This window comes from Triticum urartu, chromosome 7A (assembly GCF_056163025.1).
Source record: "Triticum urartu cultivar PI428250 chromosome 7A, HENAU_Tu73, whole genome shotgun sequence".
NCBI lineage: Eukaryota > Viridiplantae > Streptophyta > Magnoliopsida > Poales > Poaceae > Triticum > Triticum urartu.
The window spans coordinates 111,098,988-111,126,403 of NC_141879.1; the positions used below are offsets into that span (position 1 = coordinate 111,098,988).

At 51.3% G+C, this 27,416-nt stretch overlaps 4 protein-coding genes across 4 annotated transcripts; all 4 read left to right on the forward strand.

Moving 5' to 3' along the window:
• Window positions 1-4,101: 4,101 nt before the first annotated feature.
• Window positions 4,102-5,301, forward strand: LOC147958369 (putative F-box/LRR-repeat/kelch-repeat protein At1g11620). Its single transcript, XM_087532108.1, has one exon. The coding sequence runs from the start codon at window positions 4,102-4,104 to the stop codon at window positions 5,299-5,301; it is 1,200 nt and encodes a 399-aa protein (XP_087388234.1).
• Window positions 5,302-5,611: 310 nt separating this feature from the next.
• Window positions 5,612-7,136, forward strand: LOC147958370 (F-box protein At5g65850-like). Its single transcript, XM_087537146.1, has one exon. It carries the CDS (start codon window positions 5,871-5,873, stop codon window positions 7,062-7,064), a length of 1,194 nt encoding a protein of 397 aa, XP_087393272.1. The 5' UTR covers window positions 5,612-5,870; the 3' UTR covers window positions 7,065-7,136.
• A 6,569-nt stretch (window positions 7,137-13,705) lies between these two features.
• On the forward strand, window positions 13,706-17,451 carry LOC147958371 (TNF receptor-associated factor homolog 1a-like). The gene is made up of 6 exons (XM_087537384.1): window positions 13,706-13,718; window positions 15,158-15,284; window positions 15,582-15,741; window positions 16,121-16,436; window positions 17,061-17,227; window positions 17,306-17,451. Exons 3-6 carry the CDS (start codon window positions 15,663-15,665, stop codon window positions 17,449-17,451), a joined length of 708 nt encoding a protein of 235 aa, XP_087393510.1. The 5' UTR covers window positions 13,706-13,718; window positions 15,158-15,284; window positions 15,582-15,662.
• A 3,314-nt stretch (window positions 17,452-20,765) lies between these two features.
• On the forward strand, window positions 20,766-21,146 carry LOC147958372 (ethylene-responsive transcription factor ERF098-like). The gene has a single exon (XM_087532109.1). The coding sequence runs from the start codon at window positions 20,766-20,768 to the stop codon at window positions 21,144-21,146; it is 381 nt and encodes a 126-aa protein (XP_087388235.1).
• Window positions 21,147-27,416: the final 6,270 nt, after the last annotated feature.

A 27,416-nucleotide genomic window follows, 5' to 3' on the forward strand; every position in this document is an offset into this window, starting at 1 on the left:
CTATTGCTGTAGCAACACTGTCCGCTTCGGGCGGGAGGGGCGCGGGAAAGAGGGTTTTGGTGGGTCATGTTAGTCTGATACTGGCGTGGCAGTGGTCCAAACACCCGCGTAGCCCCCCCCCCCCCCCACACACACTTTGTCTTCGGTTTGCGGCAAAAATAGCGTTCAGACCATCGAACAGACTGATATAGGACTACATTCGATGACACAACACGTCCGACTGCACGGCCTGGACAGTTACAGGTGGTTTAACAGTCGGCGTTGAAGATGCCCTAAGGGCGTGTTCTGAACTCCTCCCAACTCTCCCAACTCCTCAAATCCAGCTTCCAGCGCAGCTTCCAACTCCAGATAGCGATTTGATCCCGTTCGGCAGCCACACTAGCTTCTCTCATCGCTAACATGGGCTGGCAGCATCTATGGCCTGTCTTAGCGCCATAATGGGCCGACTCGAACCAGCCCATAATGGGCAACCTCGAGAGATGATTGGTACCGATTCATTGAGAGGAGGACCGTACCGCTTCGAATTTCATTTTTTCTATCAAGCGAGGGGGGGTCGAACCGGTATGTGACTTGGCGGTGGCAGATCGCTGTAAATAAGGGGAACTCCAACTTCATGTTTTGGTGGAGCTGGGCCAACCGGGTCCTCGTTTTTGCACTACGCGCTGGCTAGCTTCTCAGAAGTTAGCTTCTTGGAACTCATCCGTTCGGCACAAAATCATTAGTGGAGTTGGTGAAGTTGGAAGCTAGAGCAGTTCAAAACAGGCCCTAAGACTCCAACCATCGTGGAGTTCCACAAGCTGTCTCTCCAAGATGGATATACGCAAACCAGAGATCCCCACAATTCCGGTGAAGAAAGTTGACTGATTGTAGCATAACCTGGCAAAAGCAACGCCTGGGAAAATAGATAGCCAAGCAACAGCCGACTAGTCGTGCTATGCGCACGACGACATAAGTTACACGATTCAAACACCATAACCAAATCCAGTCGGATCCGCTGGATTTACCCGTCGTGCAAAGATCGAGGAGAAGGGTCAGATCTAGAAGTTGAAATATCAGAAATTCAGATGCAGAGTAACAAATTTGAGACATGACTAATCATTATGCGTGAACACACCTGGTCACATTCATGGGCGTTTGAGAGATCAGATTTGTCATATCCGGCTGCTGATGGTACGAGGGAAATACCGAGCTAATACATGCATGACATGGCCCACTATGTCCCATCTTTATCAGATTTTTGTCATACACGGAGTGTGAGAAGAAGGCAGGACGTATGACTGCATGCATACATGCGTACTTTCTGTCCGGCTTGCATTTTATTTTTCATGTGGCTTTTGTAATCATTCATAACTTTTGAATCAATTTTCTTGTGAAATATTTTATGTATTCAAATTCGTATTGAGAAGAGCTTTAGAATAAGATCAAACTTGAATATATTTTAAACTATTTTCAGAAAACCTATTTCACTCATAAAAAATGATATCGTTCATTTCAGAAAAAAAAAACAGGTTTCATTCGTCTTCATAAATATCATTTTTCAGTTTACTTAACTTATTTCACAGAAAAACAGAATTCACTAATTCGTGTCATTCTAAGAAGTCCCCACATAGATTTCACTCGTCTATATTCAAAAAAAATATCAGCATATGGAATGTGAAATAGGTTCATTTCACATATCTCTTTTGAAAATGGTTTGTTTCACATATTTCTTTTTAAATAGGTTTCTTTCAAACAATTTTTCACTCATTTCAACAAATATCGTTTTTCAGTTTGCATTAGCTTATTTCACTCAAAACATAGTTCGCCTATTGGTTTTGTTCTAAGCAGTCCCCGCACAGATTTTACTCGTCCACATATTTCATATATATTTCAACATATAGAATGTAAAATAGGTTTGTTTCACATATTTATTTTAAAACTGGTTTGTTTCATATATTTCTTTTGAAATAGGGTTCTTTAGAATAGTCGTTCTACAAAACACATTACACTGACATGTTTCACTCATTATAGAAAACACATTTCACACTCATTTCCGAAAACACATTATGTTCCTTTAAGAAAAGATAGTTTTCACTCAATTGACTCATTTCACCCATTTCAGAAAACACATTACACTAACATGTTTCGCTCATTTTAAAAAACACATTACACTCGTTTACAAAAGATATATTTCATTCATTTTACTCGTTTCAGAAAACACATTACACTCGTTTACAAAAGATATATTTCACTCCTTTTACTCGTTTCAGAAAACACATTAAAAAGATAGATTTCACTCAATTCAATTATTTCACTCATTTTCAGAAAACACATTACACTCATTGAAATTAAAACATGTTTGAACTATATCCAAGATTGATCTTGTTCTAAAGATCTTGACACCGCAAGTTCAAATATATAAATTATTTTACTGACAAAATAATGGTTTATAAGATACGAATGTTTGAAATTGTGAAAGAGAGCGTCACATGCATGGGTCATATGCATGTGGGCTGAGAATACATGATAATGTGGACCCATGTGTTTACATGTGACAACCAAAACCTTCCACTAGATAACACCTTTGTTAAAAAGAGGTTTGGGGAGGCGTTCTTGTCGACTATTTCTGTGGCAACTTCATCAATTTTAAAATGATGTGCTGATTGAATATGCTCATAAGAGCATCTCCAACAGTCGCGCCAAAAGACGCGCGCGCGGTAAATTGGATCTTTAGCGCGCGCAGGCCGTTTTCGCGCGCTCCAACGGTGGCGGGAAACTAGTGCGTGCGGGAAACAATTGCGCGCGCGGGAAAAGGCAGCAGCTCACGCGCTACATTTGGCGCACCACGTCCGGCGCGCCTATAAATTGCAGCGCCCTCTGCCGCTTTCTCCACCCCTCCATCGCCCTCTGCCGCTTTCTCCATCCCTCCATCGCCCTCTGCCGCCGACACACCACCACGCCGCCTCGCCGGGGTGCTTCTGTCTACCGCGGCGTCCGCGTGCGTCCGTCCGGCACCTACTCCGCCGAGATTCGGTCGAGCGGCGGCATGCGCCTCCGCCTCGGAACCTTCGACACCACCCAAGAGGGCGCCCGCGCGTACGACGCTGTGGTGTGGCGCCTCCTGCGGTCCCGTCAGGACATGAACGTCGCCGACGTGGCGACGCGGGAGCGGGAACAGGAGTTGGCGCCTTTTCTGCGGCTTCTCACCGACGAGGATCGTCGCAAGCACTGGAGGCGGGAGCGTCGTCTCAGGCTGACCGAGATGGACGAGCAAGCTATGGCGCTGTGGAGCCATCGCTTCCGCAAGACACCAACGAGCAACAATTTTTCGCCGAGAGGAGAGCGAAGAGGGCGAAGACGAGGGAGGAGCGAGCCGCCTATTGCGAGGACAAGCGAACGCGAAGGGCGGTAGCTAAATACAACATCGCGCTAGGAGATGCGTTCTCCTGAGACTCCGGCGACGAGCGGATCCTTGACGCCTATGCAAAGACGTCAGACGAGGACATCACCGAGACAGAGTCCGAGTCTGACGAGTAGTACCAGTTTTTCGTTTTACTTTGTATCGTAGAAGTAGGCTATCGTAGAAGCAGGCAGAGTCCGAGTCAGACGAACTATGAACTATCTATCGTAGGAGAAAACTATCTACGCATTTCATCAATTATCGAAACATAGTAGAAAAAACAAATGAAATATAGCACGCCTACTGGAATGGCTCGGGCGCACTTTAATTTGCGGCGGCCGCTGGAGCTAGCGCACCGCCATGTGCAAAAGCTGGCTAACCCGGCGCTGTATTCTGACTTTTAGCATGTGGCACGTTGCGCGGCTGTTGAAGATGCTCTAAAGGTAAAATGTGCGTGTGTGTTTATAGTGATGAATGTATGTGTATGTACGAGCATGTACATCTTTACTGTGTTAAAAAAAGAAGTTTGCGCTAACCGTGACCTGCTTCCGTGCCCGATCGACCCGAAAACACGCCAAGCTGAGTACGATTCTGATCCTGTTTCGATGAAAGGAAGCCCAAACCAAGCTAGCTACACAACGAATTTGTAGGATCTACCGATATCTAGGTCACAGCCACACCGACCCAAGACCCAACGACGCTGGACGCCTCGTGCGTCCGCGATGGCGGCGATGGATCCAGAATGCGCCATCTACAGAGACCTCGCCGCGGATGTGCTCGCGAACATCCTGACGCGTCTCCCGCCCAACACCCGCCGCCGGCTCCGCCTCGTCTGCCGGCACTGGCGCGACGTTGTCGGCACGCGCACCGCCACGAACCTGCAGAGCAGGGCTAAGACACTCGTCGTCGCCGGGGGCTCCGCGTACGTCTTCGGCCACCTATCGACCTCCACAAAACCACTGTGGGCGGACTACCGCACGTCATGCGGCTACGAGGGCATGAGCGTCGTGGGAACCTGCAACGGCCTCGTCTGCATCTGCGATGACAGAGACATCGGCGACACCATCGTCGTGGCCAACCCTGTCACCGGCGAGGCGCTGAGCGTCCCGCCGCTGCCACCGACGCGTGCCATTTACGGAAGCAGGTGCTATATTAGAACCTGGCGCGACGCCTACAGCTTCACGTACCTCCCGACCTCGGGGCGGTACAAGGTCGTGCACGTCCCGTGCACCATCGGCAAGTTCGTGTCCGATGCGGTGCACGTGTTTACGCTGGGCGAGGCGTCATGGCGGGCTGTGCCGGCCGGCCGCGCCGCGACATGTGACGACCTTGACTATAGTGCCGTCAGTGTCGATGGCGTGACATACTGGACGCCGGAGGGCGCCGACAAGCTCATGTCGTTCGACCTCGAGCACGAACGCATCACACCCATTACATCCCTACCTTCCGTGCTGTCCAACTTCAGAAACGGCGGCGGCTGGCACCTAGCAGAGGTGCACGGGAGGCTGGCCATCGTCTTCAACCACGCCTCGCCGGCGGTGAACACGACGGAGGTCTGGGTAATGGAGGCCACGACAGGGCAGGTCAGGTGGGGCCGCTGGTACATTGTTCAGATGAACACCCCACCCTACCGACCGGGGAAGCCGTCGAACAAATGGTTTCAAAGTCTCACGTGGCCCCTCTTCATTCACGGCGAGCACATCCTGACATGGGATATCGAGTGGTCGATACAACGGGGTTATGTCTTGTGCATGCACACACCGATCCACGACACGAGGAAAGTGAAGCACGGCGTGGTGGATATCAGCGAGAGGAATCGGGGGACGGTGCTCACCAACTTCAAAATGGCAAACTACCACCGGACGTTTGCTTACGTTGAAACCAAGGAACCGTTGAGTGTCTACAAGTCGGCTGTGGTCTGATGACTCACGGTGGATCCAGGAAGCTGTTCTTAGTGGTCGGTGCCGTAATTCGCAGTTGCGAACTTATGATCAAGGGTTTATATAATTATATTGGATAAGCCCTACCTAGATTGATTTGTTAGTGCTGCGGGCAGGACGGTTAGAAGCGGGTGTGGTTGTTGGCTGTTCTTTGGACGCCTGCAAATACAGGCCCGTGTTCGTTGTTTTTTCAGTCCGGACGTATTCGGGCGGTTTGAGAGTCGGCAGGCCGCGTGAGAGAGCTGGAACATGGTTTTGTTTTACTGTTCTATAAAAATGTTGATAGTACTGGATATTGCATGCAGAGGAGCAAGTAAATTCTCAGCCAAGAAATGTGCTCTATCCGAAATCACAACAAGCTCTCTGCTAAAAAGATCACAACAAAGTCAAAGGAAACACGACTCAGATCCGGTTTCAGTGGAAGGAAAGACGAAACCAGGTATCTGAGATCGGTACACACGGCCAATAAATAAGCACAACTTAAATCGATCCATACATATCGAGGTCGCAGGCCCAACGACGCGGGACATCAGATCAGACGCAGCGCAGCGATGGATCCACAACGCATCGACGTCTTCAGAGACTTCCCCGCGGACGTGCTGGCGAACATCCTGACGCGCTTCCCGCCCAACACCCGGCGCACGCTCCGCCTCGTCTGCCGGCACTGGGCCGACGTCGTCGCAACACGCACGGCCACCAACCTGCGGAGCCGCGCCAAGATACTCGTCGTCACCCTGGGTTCCGCGTACGTCGTCGACAACCCGTCGGCACCAGGGAAGCCCAGAGAGCTGTGGACTGGCGCCGCCACGGCACGCCGCTACAAGGCCATGAGCGTGGTCGGCACCTGCAACGGCCTCGTCTGCCTGTGCGACGACCAGGTTCCCGGCGGCGCCATCACTGTGGCCAACCCCGTCACCGGCGAGGCCCTGAGCGTCCCGCGGCTGCCAACGCCTCAGCCCGCTGATCCAAGCATCAGCTGGCACGAGGCCTACAGCTTCGCATACCTCCCGGCCACGGGGACCTACAAGGTCGTGCACGTCGGGCTACACGCATTTGATGCGGTGCACGTGTTCACCCTGGGGAAGCTGAGGTGGCGGGCTGTTCCGGTTGGCCACCCACCGAGATTCAGACGCGACGGCCTTGGCCACAAAGTCGTCACCGTCGACGGTGCGGCGTACTGGGCCACGTCGGAGGGCGCCTACAAGGTCATGTCGTTCGACGTCGAGCGCGAACGCGTCACGCCCATTCCGTCGCTACTGCCGCTGCTGTCCTTCTCCGAAGACAAGGGCAGCTGGCACCTAGCCGAGGTGCGCGGGAGGCTGGCCGTCGTCTTCAACTACATCTCGTTGGCGACGGATATGACGGAGGTCTGGGTCATGGAGGGCAAACCGACTACGAGGCAGATCAGGTGGAGCCGCTGGTACGTCGTTCGGATAAGCATGTCGCATCACTGGCTGCGGGAACCGAGGGCGAAGCCGCGGCGTCTCACGTGGCCGCTCTTTGTCCACGGCGAGCACATCCTGACATGGGAGTGGTCGCAGTTTGGACGAGCTTTCGTCTTGTACAGGCACACACCGGTCCAAGACACGAGGATGGCGAAGCATGGCGTGGCGGATATCAGTGAGAAGAACAGGGGTGCTGTGGTCGCCACCATTAGTAGGCTCTCGTACCACGACGACCGTAGGACATTCGCTTATGTCGAGACTCAGGAACCGTCGAGTGTCTACATGTCGGCTGCGGTCTGATGCTCACGGTGTGGATCCGTAAGACCAGGAGGACACTAATTTATGTCAACTGAAGTCTTGTCCAACCATATATCGACGGAGCTCATCAGTTGCGTCATCTATTCTCTATGTCATAATTTGCCGAGCTGTGTGTGGATCTTAATTATGCAGAGGCCGAGTGTAATACTTAAACCTTTTAAGTAATAAAGCGCCCATTTTCAAAAAAAATGTCATAACTTGCCATTGTGGACTCCCCCCCCCCCCATGGTCCTTTAGAATGACATTACTGCATAAATGCCTAGCAGTGGCGGGCGGGAAAAGCCCAGCAGTGACGGGCGAGGCTTCCACAGTGACCTCCTGCTACTGCTATAATGGCATCAGTGGCGTTTGCACTAGTAGAGTCTCTGCAGTGGCGGGCATGTCCTGTTGCCCGCCACTTAGTTTATTGTTAGTTGTGGTGGGCAATCTGAGGCACCCGCCACAACTTCAAAGTATTGAATACCATAATTTTTTCAGAAACCATAATATTTCTAAAAAAACTATAAAAATAATTTTGCTCCCAAACGCACCCTACATGTTTAGCCGCCAACACAAACCCAACAATAAATAGTTATAGCAACTAACGTATGCGATCATACACACTACATCATACACATTACATATGTGATCATACACATTACATTTAACATAATAATAATCCAAATACAATACAAATAAATGTACGCATTAGAGTATAACTCACCTAACATCATTAGTACCCATAGCATTCTCACCAAAGCCTTCGACATGTTACATACATACAAGACCTCATGATAACAACAACACCATAATGACAATGAACTCGATAAAGATAATCAAATTCTTTACTCATCCACTTGTTCACACGATCTTGCATACTTCATAGTTGATTTTCTCTTTACGGACGAAGTTGGCGTAACGATCATCTGCTTCTTTTTCTAGTCATGTATCCTTTATAGCAGTTGTTCTTGTAGCCATCCACTTGTTCATTGCATTTCTCTCGTAAATCATAAACTCCTAGATTCTTCCCGTTGCACACACACATACCAATTCCACTTTATCTATGAAGATAAATAAACAGGCTAATAAGTCAACATAGTTATCCAATCACACAGAGCAAAGTCATATAACAATCTTCATAGCATCATAGAAAATACGTTTAGAAGCATCGACGATACAAATGACCATGCTGCGGTTCACTACTAGTTCGGAAGCAAAAGTTTAGATCCATCATAGCAACATAGAAATTAAGTCCACACGCATCGATCTTACATATGACATAAAGGCAGTGCACTAGTTGTTCAGAAGTAAAAGCTCAACTCCATCATGAGCTCCCCTCGCCTTCCATCATCTTCGTAATCTCGGCTTGGGCGGTCCTTGCAGCTTCGTCGGCTATTCATGCACTCTCGATGGCTGCTCTAGTGCTCTCAACGGCTGTTCTTGCGTTCTCGGCATAATGCTGCAACGCTCATGATGTATGCCTAAGTGCTCTTGATGGCTGCTCGACCGCTCTCAGCATACACGAGCACGATCTCCGTGTACCGAGCCACCCTCTCGACAATGTCTACGACAGTGGGAGTTCCGTCTGCGGGCGTAGGAGTCCAAATGAGGCGTCTCGGCTTCTCCATCTAAATTGCATTAAACAAGTTGACATTTAGATAAAAGACATTTTTATGAAAGCAGATTTATGACAATAAAAAAGATAGAACTATTACAACAACACTCCATATTTGTCCTTCGGGTGGACATTTCTCGCTCTTATGTTGGGTACTTCGCCCGTCGGTGATGGTCGTTTCCCCCCCTCTCCTCCTGCTTTACCAAGGTCTTAGAGGAAGTAGAGGAAGAGGAACGACCCCCTACGTACGACAACAGTCGGTTCATCTCTCAAGTGGTTGTATACATGGTGTACACTCACTCACTGTATTTATGACTGTCAGTGATGGTCGTCCTTCATCTTGTCTTCCTTCTTTACCAAAGTCTAAGAGGAAGAGAAGACGAAGGACGACCCCCTATGACAATAGTCAGTGTCCTCCTCTCATAACAACTCTCATCTCAGTTTGTGGATTAAGTGTGAGTATTGTCCACCCGACGGAAAATATAATTAAGTAGCTTGTCCATAAAAAGTAATAAATTCACGGGAAAAATGGCATGACCTTCGCTAGAAATTGGACATATTGAGTGCTAGAATTCAAGCGAAACGGAACTTAATCCACATTTCGCAGAAACATTGGTACTAATTTTGAATACCCGCATCATGAATAAAATATGGTACTATATGTTGATCCATATGTAGTACATATCCCTCTAGCACAAGAAATCAAATTTAAGACATCTAATTACAAAGATTCAATGTTATATCATATAACAAATTTTAACTGCATTAACAAAATGTTGCTAATGTACAAGTACAATAATGAGAACAACTATAATGTCCATTAACAGAGAGAGGGTAGGTGTGCTTACCGGGGCGGAGTCAAACGGCAGGTAGGACGAGGACAATGGCGGAGGCAGAGGCGGACAGCGAGTTAGATGGAGACGCCAATGACGTTGGATGTGGAGGAAGGCGCGGGCGATGGTCACGGGGAAGTAGATGGAGGTGGCGTCTACGGCATGGTGGACGTGCGCGGCGACTCTGGCCGGCGCAGACGAACAGACGACAAGCACGTGCTGGCCGGGGTTGTCAAACCCTAGGTAGAGTAGTCTCTGCTTACTGGCCGCAGTGACGAGGCGGTTGTTCTCCATGATGGTGGCCTCTTGTTGTGCGGCGGCGGATTCCAGCTTGTTGGCCACCACCTCCTTCGGCCTTGCCTCTTGGCCGACTGAACAACCTGCTGCGCGTCGGTGAGTACCTTCTTCGGCTTGCGCGCCACCGCCTTTTCGCGGGCACGGGGCTTGTCGATGGTGGAGACAATGCCGGCGGCGGCGTCGTGGTTCGGCACTTGGTCCATGGCGAGTGGTCGGGAGAGCGGGTAGGCAGGAGGTTTTTTGGGAAAGAGAGAGAAATGGGGATGGATGTGCCACCGACTGGCCGACCAAGGGGAAGACGAGGGCGGGCCTCGTGCGCGTCTGTTGCATGTCCGCCGACGCAAACCCGGCCCAAATTTGGGCCTGAAATGGGCCGCGCGCGGACAAAAGGCGGACGCTCGTCCGTTTGCATCGGTGTGTTGTGCCGTGAATTGTGTCCGGTTCGACCCAAATGGACATGTGCAGACAGTTTGAATCGGCGCGTTGGAGTTGCTCTTGTAACGGATCTGCACTCTCCTCCACAAACGATGTGAGACATTGTTTTACGAAAAATGAGGTGGGACCAAATTTTCAACCACCTTGTCATGACACCTACTCCCTCCGTCCTTTAAAGAATGTACTTCCAATTTTGTCGGATGGTCAAACTATCTCAAAGTTTGATCGAGTTTATGCAAAAATATATCAATATTTGTGAAGCCAAATAGGTATATGATGAAAATATATTTTATCATGAATCTAATGCTACTAATTTAGTGACATAAATGCTGGTGTATTATTATATAAATATGGTCAAACATAAAAAAGTTTGACCTTCAAAGGACGGAGGGAGTACATGGGTCCTTAGAGATTTTTCTGAAAAGTTTGAATCGGCCTAAAGCCCTTATATATATATGTACTTCAACAGAGTTAGTAAAAATAATTATTATTGGGGGTGGTGTTTAAGATACAGAGCAAATCTTTAAGCTTTGCCAAATGATAAGTGTCACCAGGGCCGGTCCTGAGATTTTTGAGGCTCGGGGCGAAACTAAAATTTAGGGCCCCTTAAAATTTTCTTTTAGCATTTTTTGACGCAAAGTCACTTACCACGGTCTCACCTTGGATCCCTCCTCCTGCTGGTTGTGTGAAGGTGAACGTAGATGCTGCGATGACAAGGTTGTGACCGTGTCAAATGCAAGGAGCCATGAGGGTGATTTCATGGGAGCAACAAATATCATCTTGCTGGCATCCGGGGTTTTAGACAATGGAAGCACTTTCGATGGCATGAATTCGCTCGGTGGCAAGGGGCTGGTTCTAGGTCATCAATACCCCTACCATGGTTCAGTGTGGCATTATGGGAAAACCAGAGAGGAGATTACGGCAATAAAGCAAATATGATTCTCAAGAAAATAAATTATGAAGGTTTCATCTAATAATTTAAACTAAGATGGTATAAAAACAAATGCATGAATATACACATCAACAAAACTCCCGCTGCTGCTTCCATGCATGACATTTATGACCTCATGATATAGATAGAATCACAAATCATACCTCTCATGAGGAGAGGAGAGAGAGAGAGAGAATACTCAAATTAAACTTGTACTGATGCGTACACACCTGAAGATGACAGATCGTGAGGCCTTTCACCCTTGACTCTCATGATTTTTTTATAAGGTAACTGAAAACTCAACAAATTATCAGCCTCTATACTGAAACAACAAGCATAGCTGCATCGATCGATCTCCTCATAGTCTGCCCTACAAGCTACGCGGCAGCGACAGCGTCAGTGAATCTGTCCTGGGGTGGATTTCGACGGTCCACCGGAGGCGAGACTTAGGGTCATTGTGAGGACGATCTGGAGAGGCCGGAGTCGCCGGCTTGCGATTCACGATCTGGGCGAAAAGGAATCAGCCAAAATCAGCCGGAAGCAGTCAATCAGTTCTCGATCGGAAAGAATACATGATAATGCTATCGTGGGCTACCGACTACGTGTGCATCTCAGGCCTTGTTTCTCCCGGAGCTTGTGCCATGGGCTCACTTTTTTTTTCGAGAATCTGCCATGGGCTAATTATGTTCGTGGGAGGGGGCCCTTAGCTTTCGGGGGGCCCGGGGCGGTCGCCCCTGCATTTTTCTTACAACTAAAGTCGACATCCGAAAAGAAAAAGCAAACCCAAAAAAATTTGAAACTTGCCATACGATTTTTTTTGCCATGCTTGACAACTAAAGTTGTCATCCTCGCGTCACTATATTTGCCGTAAAAAACGTTCGGAATTACCACGTGTTCGTGCTGCACTTATGGTACTTATTAGGGTCGTGAGCTTTTTAATTCCTCCATGCAAAATTTTCTTAGAACAAAAAGTTTCCTCCCCACAAATGGATACAGAATAACAGAAACATGAATGGCAGCGAAAGTATATGATGTCAAATAGTAATTGATTGGTTAGCATTGTAGTATACCCGTTTCCTCATTCGCAAAAAAAAAAGTAATACCCGTTTCCTAAAATCACGGAATCGTCCAATTACCAGAAATCACTTGCCGCGACCCACGAGTTTTAGTTAGTTAGGATAGGCAGCCTCCATCAAAGCATAAACCCCCCGTCAGCTAGCAGCTCCAACAAACGCCGTCCGAGGAAGTCAGCCATTGTGCAATCTGCGCCCAAATCCAGGTCTTCCTCCTCCTTCCTCCTCATGTTTGCACCTTCTAGATTAGATTAGAGGGTTTCGACGACGACTTTCAGGATAACGCGCCTTAGTAATGGCTTTCTTGGGCATCGTTTGAGAAAGAACCGGGTCCCCTTCTTTCTAATCTCCCGACTTGTGGCGTGTTCCCTTAGACCTTTTGATCTCTCCGATTTAGGGTTTAACATTCTCTCAAACCGTACTTCATAATTCCGCGTTGTGGCAATATGCATAATTACTTTTTGTATGCCTGTTGTGTGCGTCTGGTAACTGTTTTGATCAAGATATAAGTATCTTTACCAATATTAGACATCTTATCCACTATGCCCTTGCTAAGGCGCCATGATTAATTTCACTTGCAGACCACGAGGAAAGAAGAGGAAGGGGCAGAGCTATATATGGGCAAACTCCGGGAGCCCAATTCAACTTCAGACATCGTGTTCATGACTTTAGAGCTACACACAGATAGCTTTAAATTTTGCATGTGTAGCTCTAAAGTCAGGTTACAGATAGCTTTAAATTGAGGAAGCTCTTGCCCTCACCATCGTGCATGTTTATGAACTGAATCCCTCTGAATGCATCACATTGCTGATCCTAAGGGCATCTCCAGCCGCACCCCCAGGAAGGCCTTTCCAGGCATTTTTTTTGCGCCGGCGCCGAAAAATCGGCCCAGTCGCGCCCTCAGGAGCCCGATTTTCGCCGGCCTGGGCCGAAAACAGCACCGGCGGACCCAGGCCGAACCCGGCGCGCTGGGGGGCGCCCGGGGGCGCCGGGCGAACTGTTTTGGCGCGAAAAAGCCACGGGCCCGCTGCGTCAGCGACACGGCTCTCTTCTTGGCCCTTCGTCGTCCTCATCGCCTCGTTTCCCGCGGTGAATCAATGCCAAAGCTGTCGCGCTGCCGCGCCGGTCAGCCTGTGCCATTGATGTCTCACGGGCGGCGCAGTGAAGGCCAGATGACGCGCGTTCCTCGCCCTCCCTCGCCCGCCACGCGTACACACGGCGGGCACGCGTACGGGCGGCGCCTCGGTCTATATAAGGCGCGCCCCAGCGAGCTCGGTGATCTAACACTCTCTCGCCGTCGTCGTTCCCCCTCTCCTCTCTCTCGCCGTCTCCAGTTCATCACCCATGGCCGAGCGCTTCCCAGGCGACGGCGCGGCGGCGAACGGCTTCGGCCGTCGCCATCTTCATGAGGACGAGGCTCGCCTCCTTTACGAGGCCGAGTACCCGGTCCTGCCGGACATGCGGGTGCCCGGGGCGTGGAGGATCAGCGCCGGCGGCGTGCCGGTGCCCCCGGTACCCACCGGCACGGCGCGGCGTGCGGAGGTCGCACGCATCCGCTCGAACCTGCCGCGTGCGGCGAGGAAGGGACCACGATACGTCCCTGACAGCCCGCTCTGGGACCCTTATTTCCGCCGCCGTCACGCCCAGCAACTCGAGGCCACCAACGGCGTAGAGCCCTCCGGCAGGCTCAACGCCGCCGGCCGGCGTCGGTGGTGGGGCGTGCCCGGGCGCACGTTGGAGGCCGTCCTCGAGTACATCGAGGGCGGCAACACGCCGCGCCTCGAGTACCCCGCCCCCCCTTCCTTCTCACGCCGCCAGGGAAGCTCCTGGACCCCGAGGCGCATGGAGACCGGGGGGTCCTCCTCCTTGTCCGGCGGCTCGCGCTGCCTCCGCCCCGTCAAGTCGGAGCCCCAGGGCACGCCGGTCAGCGCGCGCACCCGCCGCTCCGGCGTCCGCATCAGCGCCAACGCCTCCCCACCCACCGGCCGCTTCGTCCTCGTCGAGCCCAAGCCGGAGCCCGGCCTCCCCGCGGAGTACGAGGAGATAGCCCGGCGCGGCTTCTCCGACGAGGACGCCCTGCGGTGGGCGCGGGACGACTACCTCCGCGACGAGATGGTCCGGCAGCGCCGGGTCCTGGAGGAGATCGCCGCCCGCAAGCGTGGGCGCGAGGACGAGCACGGCGTCGTGGTCCTCGACAGCAACGACGACGACGACGCCCCCGGACCGGTCAACCCGCCGCGCCAACCGGGGGAGGGATGCAGCAGGGACGGCGGAGGCGTAGGCGGGGGCGGGGGCGGCGACGGCGACGATGACACGCGGTTCTACAGCCTCCTCGGCATGTGGAACCGCGTGGGCGGGCGGCGAGGCGGGCGGCGAGGGAGATGGCGGGTAGCCCGCGGTAGTTTTTTCCTTTTTTTGTAAAACATGTTTAAGTTTGAACGAACTCGCCGATGTTTGCGTTAAATTTGAGTCATTTTTGCGTCGTATTTGACTTTTTTGACTAACCGTGGGCGCCGCGACTGGGAGGCATCACGCCTCCAGTGCGCGCTTTAGCGCCGGTGCGCCCCTAGGGAGCGATTTTTTGCCCCTCCTGGGGGGCCAACGGCTGGAGATGTCCTAATGCTTATTCATCAGAACCAATAGTAGATACTACTACTACTTATACATGGAAAAGTGGCCTCTTATATTAAAAAAGAAGAAGAATAAAAAGCGCATGTTCTGTCCTTTGTATCCCTGCCTGGTGACTTGATAACTAGTACTGCAATGTATTAGTGGTTGCTTGTCACAAATCACTGTATGCAAGATTTTTGTTCATATAATCTCAACATGGCTTGAGAACTATTCTGCGCCCTTCCATTTTCCGAAGGATGAACATAATTTTGAGTTCTTGCCTCCTTCCGTGGAAATTTCAGCTCCTGCAAGCTTAGGAAAGACCCATGTTCCACATTTCAAATGGAAGGTTCATGACTTCTCAGCGCTACTTGAGACGAAGGCTACCTCGGTATTCTCTGCTGCTTTTGACTGCTCTGGGTACAAGTGGTACGCGTCCTAATCGCAATAGCAACTTTAATCAATGTATTAAATGTATAAATATCGTTTTTTTAGTGGATAAAGCAACTGTCTGTTAACAAAAATACCTAATAATTTAGGGTGTTGTTTACCCAGAAATCATGTTTCAGTCAGGTTGAAATAGTAATCACAAATTCACAATCTCACAAACCCATAAAAACAGCCAGATGATGAAGCTGGATATATAAGATGCATGAAGTGAAAATATTAGGCTTGATTCAGTTATGACTTGTAGACTTACTTGGTTTCCTTCAATTCCCATCCCAGGTACCTGCAAGTGACTCCAAAGCACAAGCAAGATGATAAGGGAAATCCATACGTGGCTCTTTCTCTTAAGATAGCCCACAGATGCTTGGAGCTAGGTCACATTGTGCATTCGAGTTGTCAATATTCAACCATTCGAAAGGAAAGTATTGTGGAATCAAAGGTACTCGTGAACATGTTTTTTCAACTACATCCATCCAATTACTTTTCCCATTAACAAGTTGCTTGATATTTTCTTCGCAGTTAAGTTTGTCCATCGACCTTCTATACTGTGTGTCACACAGACTCTTCCGATTCGAACAATGTTCCTGTACTCTTTCACTTTGATTTTTTCTATGGATTTAACTACTTTGATCTGCTAACTGGGGTGAAAGCTGACTATATGCTTTTTTTTCACTGAAAAGTTTCATTTGGGATGTTTTCATTTTACAATTTACATACAAGTTTTTGTTTCTCTAATTTTCTAACTTTTACCTATAACACAGCAAGCTACAACTCCTTCGTTCTCTAATCTCTAAGTTCTAACCTTTACCTAAATGCAGCTGGCTACAATTTTGATTTCAAGAATGCTTACTCGGAGCAGCATTGCTTGATTCCTCTTCAAGAGCTACTGAAATCATCTGCTTTTCTAGTTGATGATAGCTGTGTCTTCGGTGTGAAGATATTAAAAATTGATGTCTCTTCTCCTGAAAAGAAGGTTGTTGTGGTTCAGAAGAAGGCTACCACAGTTCAGAATCTATTTGTCCAGAAGAAGGGATTCATTAAAGGGACATACACTTGGACCATGAACAATTTCCTTGAATTGGACTTGAAGCACTTCGTCCGTTCTCCTACATTTGAAGTTGGCGGACATAAATGGTATACATCTTGGTAGTTACATCACCAAATGATTTATATAAATAATATGCATGTGTTATACAACATTTTATTTTACCAGTCCTTCAGATATTCCAACTGGATATTTTAGCTTGTTCTCTAATCATGCAACCAAGATATTTACACATATGGTAGCACATTTCAATTTCAATACAAAGGGGGTTTTGCATGGTGTACGGAAAATTCAGTAACAAATTAGAAACAATGTAGTACCAAAAAAATCTATGTTGTTTAGGACGAAAAAAATCCAGTAATTTCCTTATCATGTACTCACTCCGTCCCAAAATAAGTGTCTCTACTTTCTACTAACTTTAGTACAAAGTTCTACTAAAGTTGTGACACTTATTTTGGGCCAGAGGGAGTACATATTTGGTACAAACGGTTCTTGTATCTGTCACATACCATCGATTATTTTCTCAGATTGTTCTCACGTAACATTGTAATATCTTGTACTGCAGTCATGCTTTGCTTAGATTTTTTGTACAATTGTAATGCCACCAAGTTGTGTCCAAAGTTTCTGATTTCAGTAACCAATCACATTCTTGATATACATTTTCCCAAGCAGCCAATTATATTTTAAGTGTCACTTCCCATTCTTGCCAACAGGTACATCGGCATGTATCCGCATGGTGACAAGTACAGCACTGATTGCCTCAGTTTGTACTTATTCCTGGATACCTTGGATGAGCTCCCTTCAGAGTCCGGGAAGGTGGTTGAAATGACACTCTCCATCCTGGACCAAAAGAATGGGAAACACTGGACTAGAACTTCAGGTTCAACTCTCCTTATTCAAGCAGCTAGTGTATGTAACCTCATGATTACAGTTGATCTTACTTTTATGGTGATCACAGGTCTCTGGGTATGTGGACATAGTTGGGGATGGTCTAACTTCATTGGGCTCAAGAAACTCAAGGACCTGTCGGGAGGCTATGTTGTGGGATCGAGATGCCTTGTTAAGGCAGATCTCGCCATCGTTGGTTCATCCAATGATGGCTAGATCTTTACCTCATGGCCTAAAGAAGAGATAGTATGTCTTCATCCTAAGTTAGAGTTAAACTACTCCCTCCGTTACAAAATAAGTGTCTCAACTTTGTACTAAATTTAGTACAAAGTTGAGACACTTATTTTGGGACGGAGGGAGTATATGAGATGGTGTTGTGGACTTGTTTGATGTTCTTATGTTCACAAGGAGTCAAGAAATGATTTCTAGGTATATTGTCTGCGATATTATATTTTTTAGAAGTACATCAATGTTGTCAGTTGAGTTCTGTTTGCGTGCTGTGTGTGGTTCCATGATCATGTATGTTAGACCGCTGGACATTTTACATGCCTGCCCTGGGTGTCATATCTGACCGGTTTTGCTCTGTTTTAACCCCTGATATTTTGGCATCCTACTTGTTTCATGGTTAATTAACATTGCTCTTCCGTCCTGACGAGTTGGCTTTTCGACTAATTTTTCCATGGGCGCGGCGTTGTATTGGCTCTCTGATGTGACTTTTATTTTCTCTCTTCTGAATATTGACGACCTAAATGTTTACAGAGCTGAAACTGGTAGGGTAAACCTTGTTGGAGTATAAACAGTTGAGTGTGCAAATGTGTTTTCTGTCATCAATTCACTTAGTGGGTGCACCGAGTGTGTACATCAAATGAGAAGAGAAGGTGTGTGTTGCCGGTTCAGTGAAAGAAAGAAGGGCATTTGATGCCTGGAACACAACCAAGTCTTGTTGCCCTGTTTTTCCCTTGTTCTTGTTGGCCTGTGTGTCCATTTCGTCGAGCAGCTACAGCGCATACTGAATCTACTAAAGCAGTGAGAGACCAAAGGAGGCGGCCAACAAAAACATATATAAATCCTACCAAAAAAGTGGAAGCATGGCAGTGTTAATCATCAGAATGCTTCAGAAACGATTATGTAAACAAGGTGCCGCAGAAAGTGGTTGTCCTCGAAGGAGGCCGCTCAGGAATTATCAGGACCATACGCCCAGTTGGAGCAATCTTCAGACTTCGGAGTGTATAACAATCTTTGTATGGTATTAGTGCAGGATGCATTGCATATCATACACTGTAACAACTAGAGTATATTTGTTTGAAAAGGCAGCAAGGCTGCCAAAGGGCTCCAGGCATCGTTATTTGAGATGAACTAATCCAGTTACGTACTTGTTTTTCAGGCAGGCCTTAATCAGTTATTTGTTGCCCGTTTTAACTAACTGAAATTCAGATTGTGGCGGGAAAGAATCACAAATTCAGTCAGAATGTAAGCTTGGAGTCGATGGTGGCCCTCGCTGCCATTGGATTCGGAGCGGGGTGGATCGGGAACCGGACGACTCCCCGCCACGACCCCTCTTTCACCGATCTGGGCAGTCTTCGTCAATGCCGTCATAGAGGACGGTGGCTGGATCACACTACCGGAATAGGGCTCGATGCCGACGGCCAAAAGTATGCTGACGGCCACCATCGGCCTATTCTAGACTATGCCGACAGCTGGCCCCAGGCCGTCGGCGTACAACGGCCGTCGGGCTATCCCAGTATACACCGACGGCCCCCGTCGGCAAAGAACGGCCGTCGGCATAGACCAATCTACGCCTGCAGCCGCCGTCGGCATATATAGGCCGTCGGCAAAGCTGCGGGCCCGGCGACCACGCCCGTGACAGGCGGCTAACGGCGTCAGATCTATGCCGACGGCGGGGACGGGCGGCCGTCGGCATAGATACGAACGCCACGTCATCGATCCAAAGCGCACCGGCCAAGGCCTATGCCGACGGCTGTCGTCGGCATAGATGACACGTCATCGATCCGCATCGCGCCGGCCATTTGCCCAGGCCGCAACTATGCCGACGGCTATATATATATTTTTGCTTTTTTTCATAGCTATATTTTATGTTTTTTTACATATTATTATTTGACTAACTTACATATAGCATGTGTTAATATAAGCATACATACATTATTTTTGATTCTATATGGAGGGGTGTGACCCCCCTCACGGACGGCGCTGCCGCCGGCCGGCACCTGGAGTGGGGAACAGCCGCATCCGGTCTATATATAGGAAGGGGACTTTGCACCCAAGTGTTTATATATATCGGATGACCTACCACAACCGGGTGGTGTTGTGGCATGTCCGAAGAGAAGGCACGGGTCTCCAGGACGTGGCCCCCATCACGGACAGCGCCGCCGCCGGCACCTGGAGGGGGGAAACGGACGTGTCGGGTCTACACGGAGGGGATGTAGCTGTCGGTTTGGCCCGGATGTTGCTTCCAGGTGTCCCTCTAAGCAGAACTGACACAACCGGGTGGAGAGGTCCACTGTTCAAAGCCCGTACATGGGAAGTCAAAGGGCTAGATCTCGTGGTCAACTGCTCCAGGGTTAGGCGGGACGGGGGCCCTAGGGGGGGGGGGTTAGCAATGCCACTGGAGCGTCGCACCGGCCCCTCATACATGCGGGATGGTGTTGTGGCATGTCCGAAGAGGCGGCACGCGTCTCCGGGGTCTATGCCGACGGCTTTGCCGTAGGCATATCTCTGCCGCCAGGAGAAACCAGGGGCCGACACATGGCAGAACTATGCCTACGGCTTTGCCGTAGGCATAGACCTACCACAGCCAAGCCGTCGGCATACCTCTGCCACATGGCATTCCATGATTCGTCCGCGCTTTTGACGGTGCCGTCCATTGCCGTCAGACGAAAAACAGTGCCGACGGCTATACTATGCCGACGGCTGACGCCGGGCCGGCGGCATAGGCCCCTATGCCGACGGCTATACTACGCCGACGGTCTAACAAGACTACGCTGACGGGTCTATGCCGACGGCAGCCGTAGGCATAGATGCCGACGGCCTTGGGCCGTAGGCATAGTCCGCGAGTCCGCTGTGTCACTTTCCTCCTCCTCGTCGACGTCGTTGGCGCCATCACTTGCATGCCTCCCCTCAGTGGCGGAGTCAGAATTTTTGTGAAGCCTGGGCGAGTTTAAGCCTAAGAGCAACTCCGATGGGTCGACCCAAACGGACGGCGTTTTTGTCCGCTTTTTGTTCGTTTGAGTCGGCCGCTTGCGCGCCGTCCGCCCTCTTTTAGTTTTGGGTCGGAAGTGCGCCCAACGGGCCGACCCATTTCATGACCGCGCGCGTTTAAGATCATGCCGTCGCCCTGGTTTTGGCGCTCCAGCGCGCGGGAAAGGTTTGCGCGCGCGGGGAAAGCGGCCGCTGGTTTTGGCGCTCCACCGCGCGGGAAAGGTTCGCGCGCGCGCCGCAGCCGGCGCTCGGTATAAAGAAGGCGCTCCCTCTACACTCTGTCTGCCGCCCACTCTCGCCGCCTCTGCGCCACCATGTCGATCCGCCGCCTGGGCGCTTCGGATTTTCGCGGAGTCCGCGAGCGCCGCTCCGGCGCCTTCTCCTCCGAGATCTGGTTTCGCGAGAAACGTCTCATCCTCGGCACCTTCGACACCGCAGAGGAGGCGGCCCGCGCGCACGACGCGGCAGCGTGTCGCCTCCTGAGGCCTCTTCGGGATATGAATTTTCCCAACGTGTCGAGCCAGCGGGCGCAGGATCTGACGCCTCTCCCACGGCTTTTCACCAACGAGGATCGTCGTGTCCACCGGAGGCGGCAGCGTCGCCTCGCCATCGCAGAGAAGGACGTGGAAGCCTTGGTGGTGTGGCGAGGAGGCTTCCGGCAGGACATCATCGACGAGCGCCAGTTCTACAAGTAATTGAGGTTGGAGAGGGACGCGAGGAGGAGGGAGCGAGCCACCTAATGGGAGGACAAGCGTTCGCGGAAGCAGGCAGCTCAATTGAAACTGAAGCTACACAAACGTCAGGTTGGGACTTTGAATACGAGCAGCTTGCTGACGCCTACATTCAGACGTCGGAGGAGGACATTACCGAGTCGGAGTCAGAAAGCAACGAGTAGTTGTCTTTTTCTTTTATCTGTGTACGCTAGAACTATCTATGTATCCATTTTAATCTGAAAATATGGCCGGCGGCGTCGGCGACGTAGCAGGCGGGCGAGGGTATGAATCCAATGTGCCACCGACCAGCGGGCCCGGTGAGGAAAGAGGGCGAGTGCGCGTGCGTCCGTCTTGTGTCCGCGCCGACACAAATCAGGCTCAAAAATGGACCGGGAATGGGTCGGCAGGCGGATGAAAGCGGACGCGCGTCCGTTTGGGTCGGTGCGTTGGGCCAGCTTTTTTGTCCGCGCCGACCCAAATGGACGGCCGCGGACGAAATGGGTCGCCCCATTGAAGTTGCTCTAAGTGTCTAATAAAAAACCAGAAACGAGTGTTCAGATACATAATATATGAAATAGCATCAAACTTTCAAATCACAAATCCACATTAATAATGTAGTGAAAATATAACCATATTAATCACACAAATGTAATTTGACAGTGAAATAATATATAATATACCAAAATTTAGTTTCATAAACCAAAATATACTTGATACTTGATACCTTAAGTGATAGAACCGGGGCCACATAGAACCAAACTCATCATATTACTCACAAAAGTATAGCTGTCCAAATTATCATCCAAACATCCTAGCAGAGACAAGATGACAAAAAAATGGATTTTAATATTCACATAAATCAAGTGTTGTGATTTGCGAATATATTCAAGATAAACACGAGGCAATACGAGACGGTGGTTGTGGCTCTACTTCTATTTGTGGTTGCACACCATGCACACTTTCTGCCAAAACCTCCTCATCTCTCAAATTTAATGATTTAAAATTTGAATTTAATATTTATATGTAGAACGAATCCCTAAACAAGAACTAAACTCATAAATTGGTAATCATCCCTGATGACCAATTTTCCTTGCCATGATCTCAAAATTTAAGCCCTAATAAGTCTATGAATCTCACCTAATTCTGAAGAAGGGGACAAGTAGGCCATGATGCAAAGCATTCCTCAGAGTCTCGGATGGATTAGCTCCAGCTCCGCCCGCTGCCGGCCGCGCGCCTAGGCTGCCGGTCTGTCTCCGTCTCCGATGAACCGAGGATGCGGCCGTCTCGAGCGAACAGAAATTAACCGAACGGAGCAGGGAGGTGGAGGCGTGGAGCGATGGACCGATCGTTTCCTTCTCATCTTTAGTAAAAAAAATAAGATTACGTAGCCCATTAGCCTGTATGTACGTTTTTTTTGCTTAATAATTAATTAATAGTGTTTGACCAGAGAGGATCGAAACGGAAGCCCATTGGTCCAGCTACCTACTGCCCGGGTAAACCACCATACGAGTAGTAATTTGCCCCGTTATAACAGTGCCATCGTAGTATGTCGCGTATCTTGTGAGCCCGGGCAAGTGCCCAGGCTAGCCGGGCGCGAGCTCCGCCCATGCCTCCCCTATAGCTTTGGATCACCTTCGGCTGTGGTATCCGGAGCAATGATGAACTGCATATCCGGCGTCAAGGGATCCTCAAGCTGTGGCACCGGGGAGATGCAAAAGGGAAGTCCAGAATTGAGGTCCTTAGAAGGACTGAATGGAAAAAAATGAAGGTGAACTAGTACTTACATTATTTGGCGGGCGATCGGCCTTGAAGGCCGGAAATCAAGCTTCCACAGGGAGGCTTTTTGTTTTCCCCTTGATAATTGAGTGTTCACTGGAGTGATCTCCCCTCGAAGCAATCGGTCAAAATTTGGGTGCAGTCCCAACTCGTCAGTATACTTGAACATTGGATGCTCTCTGGCTTTGAGAGGCTGGATCTTCCTATCCATGCACGTGAGCATGACGTTGGCCATAATTATCCCGGCGTCAAAGAGGCACCTCGCCTCCTTGGGAAGGCGCATCACGTCCTTGGTATCACCCCGGTTGTATGTCAAACTCCAGGAGTGACGTCGTTCTTGAGGCTCTAACACATATGGGCGCAAGGGTGGACTGGGCTAGGATGCCAACTAGTACATCCAGGCAATCAAACCACCTTTCTTGCCACTTCTTGATGGAGTCGGGCAAGGAGCACTTGATGTAGTGGCGCCAAGCTTCAGCTGGATGCCGCTTCCGCCGCACTCGCAGGTCTCATCCATGTTGGTAAGCATCTTGTCTTAGAAATAGTGCCTCCAGAGGCCGAAATGAGGTCGGGTTCCCAGGAAGCACTAGCACAAGGTGATAAAGCACGCGATGTGCAGGACTCCATTGGGTGTCAGATGGTGCTTTTGGAGCTGATAAAAATAGACCAGACCGCGGAAATATTCACGAACCAGTGAGACAAATCCCTGACGATGAAGGGGGCGAAGAGGACGCGCTCACTGTCACGCACTGCCGGCGAGATCTCTGCAAAGGCGGCGGTGCCAATCATGGGCCATGTTACATGCTCGCACGGCAGCAGATACCTCGAATTGGAGATGGTGTTCAGTTGTGTGGTGGACTCTATCAAAGGCCTCCACTTTCCCTTCATTTATGAAGGGGCAATGGCCTTCCATTGCTGCTGGCGCCACCCTTGCCCGAGGCGCTGCTCCCGTTGCCGCCATAGCGTTAAATACCATGAACAATGGGGTTTCTTCCTTACCACCAGCTTCGGTAAAAAAAAGGAGAAAGCCTCCGGAGAAGTCAAATCCGCTTCTGCTCTTTCCACCAAGACAATGAAAGAAAAGGATCCCAAAGAGGAAAAAAACAAAAACCTCCAATTATTAGTTCACTCATCATGAAAATATATTTTTACGCTCGAGATTTGATATGTCATCTTTCTCCTAGCCACGCAATTTCTTTTGATTTCCATTCAATACTTTTCTCCACCCTGTGATCCATAGTAGCGCCCTGACCATCGGCTTTATTTAATGAAATAACTCAGAGTCGACAGCCTATGATATAAATTGGTTTTACTCTTTTCACCAAGACATACATGGGAAAAAAAAGGAATATTGCTTCATAGGATACCTATCTCTAGAATACCCTTCATGTTATGACCGGCAAGGTCTATGGCCGCAGGAGGCCCACTGGGCAGGCTTAGGCCTCAAGTTGTCTTAGTTTTATTTTCAGATTATGATTATATATACAAGTTATAAGACTATTTCAAGAATTAAGCAATAAGACTATTCTATTGTCCGGCTCCCAGAGAAGCCGGAACCTTAACCCTAGCCGCCTCCTTCCTGCGCCGCCGCCGCCCAACCGCAAGGACGGCGCCTCGCCGCCGGCTGCCGCGCTCCAGCCCTCGCCCAACTCCCTCCTTCCCCTACACCCTACGCCCTAGGCAGGACCAAACCCTAGCTCCTAATACCTTGGTATCAGCCAGCTCAGGTCCGACTATGTCGTCCTCACCACCATCGCCGTTGCTGCCTCTGACCACCACCACCGCCGCCGCTCCAACAACCACCACCGCCGCGGCGCCATCGCCACGGGGCCGCTGGCCCTTCCATCGGCGCCGCTGGAACTCATCTCCGGCGCGCCCACCGGCCAGCCGCCGGGCCCCGTCACCGCTACGCCGCCATCCCCTTCAACCTTACTGGCCCAATACACCCCGGAGGCCATGGCGGGTGTCCTCAACGACTTGGTCGTCGCGGTCCAGGGCATCCGGCTCTTCCTGGCCAGCCCGTACGGGCCGCCCCCGCCGCTCCCGCCCCCTGTGCCCTCCGGGGCCCCGGCTCTTCCGTGGTACTCGGTGCCCGCAGCACTCGCCGGGGGCTACCCGGCGCTCCAGCCGCCGGCCGCCCCAGCACTGGCCTGGCAGTAATGGCCCGCCCCAGCGCCCGCGACACCACCCGCGTCGGCCGCGGCCGCCCCCGCCCCGTGGCTGGTCTGGGCCGCGCCGGCTCCTTCCGCGCCGGCCGCACCGGCTCCCCCGCCATCCCCGCCACCCAGCGCCGGCCTGAGTCAGGCCCCTCCAGGGGGCTCCCAATCCAGTAGGTGCGGTTCCCACCGTCGCCCTCTCCGATTCCGGCATGGCTCACCGGAACGTCGCCACCGCCGGTCTATACGGAGGCCGGAGAACCGTCGGTGTCCACGCTATAGTACGACGCCCCGCCCCCGCCCTCCGCATCGTCGAACCGGTGGGCACTGGCGCATCGACCCCGACACCACCTCGCTTCGCCCGGATCGACTTCGCCACGTATGATGGCTCGGAGGACCCCCTTAACTGGTTAAACTAGTGTGACCAGTTCTTCCGGGGGCAGCGCACACCTGCATCCGAGCGCACTTGGCTCGCTTCATACCACCTCCGGGGTGCAGCCCAGACGTGGTACTACGCCCTCGAGCAGGACGAGGGCGGTATGCCTCCCTGGGACCGTTTCCGCGAGCTGTGCCTCCTTCGCTTTGGACCACCACGACGCGACAGCCGCTTGTCCGAGCTGGGCCGCCTACCCTTCACCTCCACGGTCCAGGATTTCGCCGACCGCTTCCAGGCTTTGGCGTGTCACGCACCAGGGGTGACGGCACTACAGCGAGCTGAGCTCTTCGTCGGCGGCCTTCCCGACCACATCCGCGTGGACGTCGAGATGAAGGGGCCCCAGGACCTACAGACGGCCGTCTACTACGCTCGGGCGTTCGAGGAGCGTGCCCAGGCCTTGACACGGCCAGCGGCACCTCGGGGGAGCCGACTGCCTCCATGGCCCCCGCCGCCCATGCCTGCACCTTCAGCCGCCTCGCCGGCGCCCACCCCGGCCGCGACGCGGCCCTTCCAGCGCCTTTCGCAGGCAGAGCAGCTCGAGCGCCGCCGCCTGGGGCTATGCTTTAACTATGACGCACCCTATGCCCCGGGCCATGTCTGCCCGCGCCTCTTCTACTTGGAGACGGTCGACGAGACGGAGGACGATACCCCCGATGATGGACTCGGCGACCCAACCGCCGCCAAGGTCGCACCGGCACCCGCGCCTGCGCCGGCTACGGCCCTTGTCGTATCCCTTCATGCGTTGGCAGGCATCCGTAATGAGCGGACTATGCTTATACCGGTCACGATCCGTGGCGAGACTCTGGTGCCTCTCTTGGACACGGGTTCTACACATAACTTCCTGCCTGAGGCTACTATGCGGCGCCTTGAGCTACAGCCGACAGGCGGGGAGCAGGTACGGGTCACCGTCACTAATGGCGACCGCCTCCGCTGCCATGGGCTCGCTCGGGACGTACCCATTACGATTGGCGACGAGCACTTCACCATCAGTTGTGCCGGCATCGACTTGGGCTGCTTCGACTTCATCCTCGGCGTCGACTTTTTGCGGACTCTCGGACCCATCCTTTGGGACTTCGACGTCCTGACGATGACCTTCTGGCGCCTCGGCCGCCGCATCCAGTGGGAGGGCGTTGGAGGCGCCCCGGAGTCGCCCCCGCTCCAGCTGGCCGCGGCTACCACTGAGGCCGAGCATCCGCTGTTGGATAACCTCCTGCAGCAGCACAATGATCTCTTTGCGGAACCCCAGGGCCTTCCGCCGGCCCGGGTCTACGACCACCGTATTCATCTCCTACCGGGCTCGGCGCCGGTGGCAGTACGGCCCTACCGGTACCCCCAGCTGCAGAAGGACGAGTTGGAGTGGCAGTGTGCACTCATGCTTGCTGCGGGCATTATCCGGATATCCACATCACCATTCACGGCGCCGGTCCTCCTCGTTCGCAAGTCGGACGACACGTGGCGTTTCTGCACCGACTACCGCGCCCTTAATGCTCTCACACTTAAGGATAAGTTCCCTATTCCGGTGGTCGATGAACTCTTGGATGAACTACATGGGGCACGCTTCTTCACCAAACTGGACCTCCGGTCGGGGTATCATCAGGTGCGCATGCATCCAGACGACATCGCCAAGACGGCGTTTCGAACTCATCACGGCCACTTCGAGTTCTTGGTGATTCCCTTTGGCCTCTCCAACGCCCCGGCGACATTTCAGGCCTTGATGAACGATGTCCTCCGGCCCTACTTACGTCGGTTTGTGCTCGTTTTCTTTGATGACATTCTTATCTACAACGCCTCTTGGACAGAGCACCTCCAGCATGTGGCCATCGTCTTCAACGAGCTTCGAGCGCATCATCTTCATCTTAAGCGCTCGAAGTGCTCGTTCGCGAC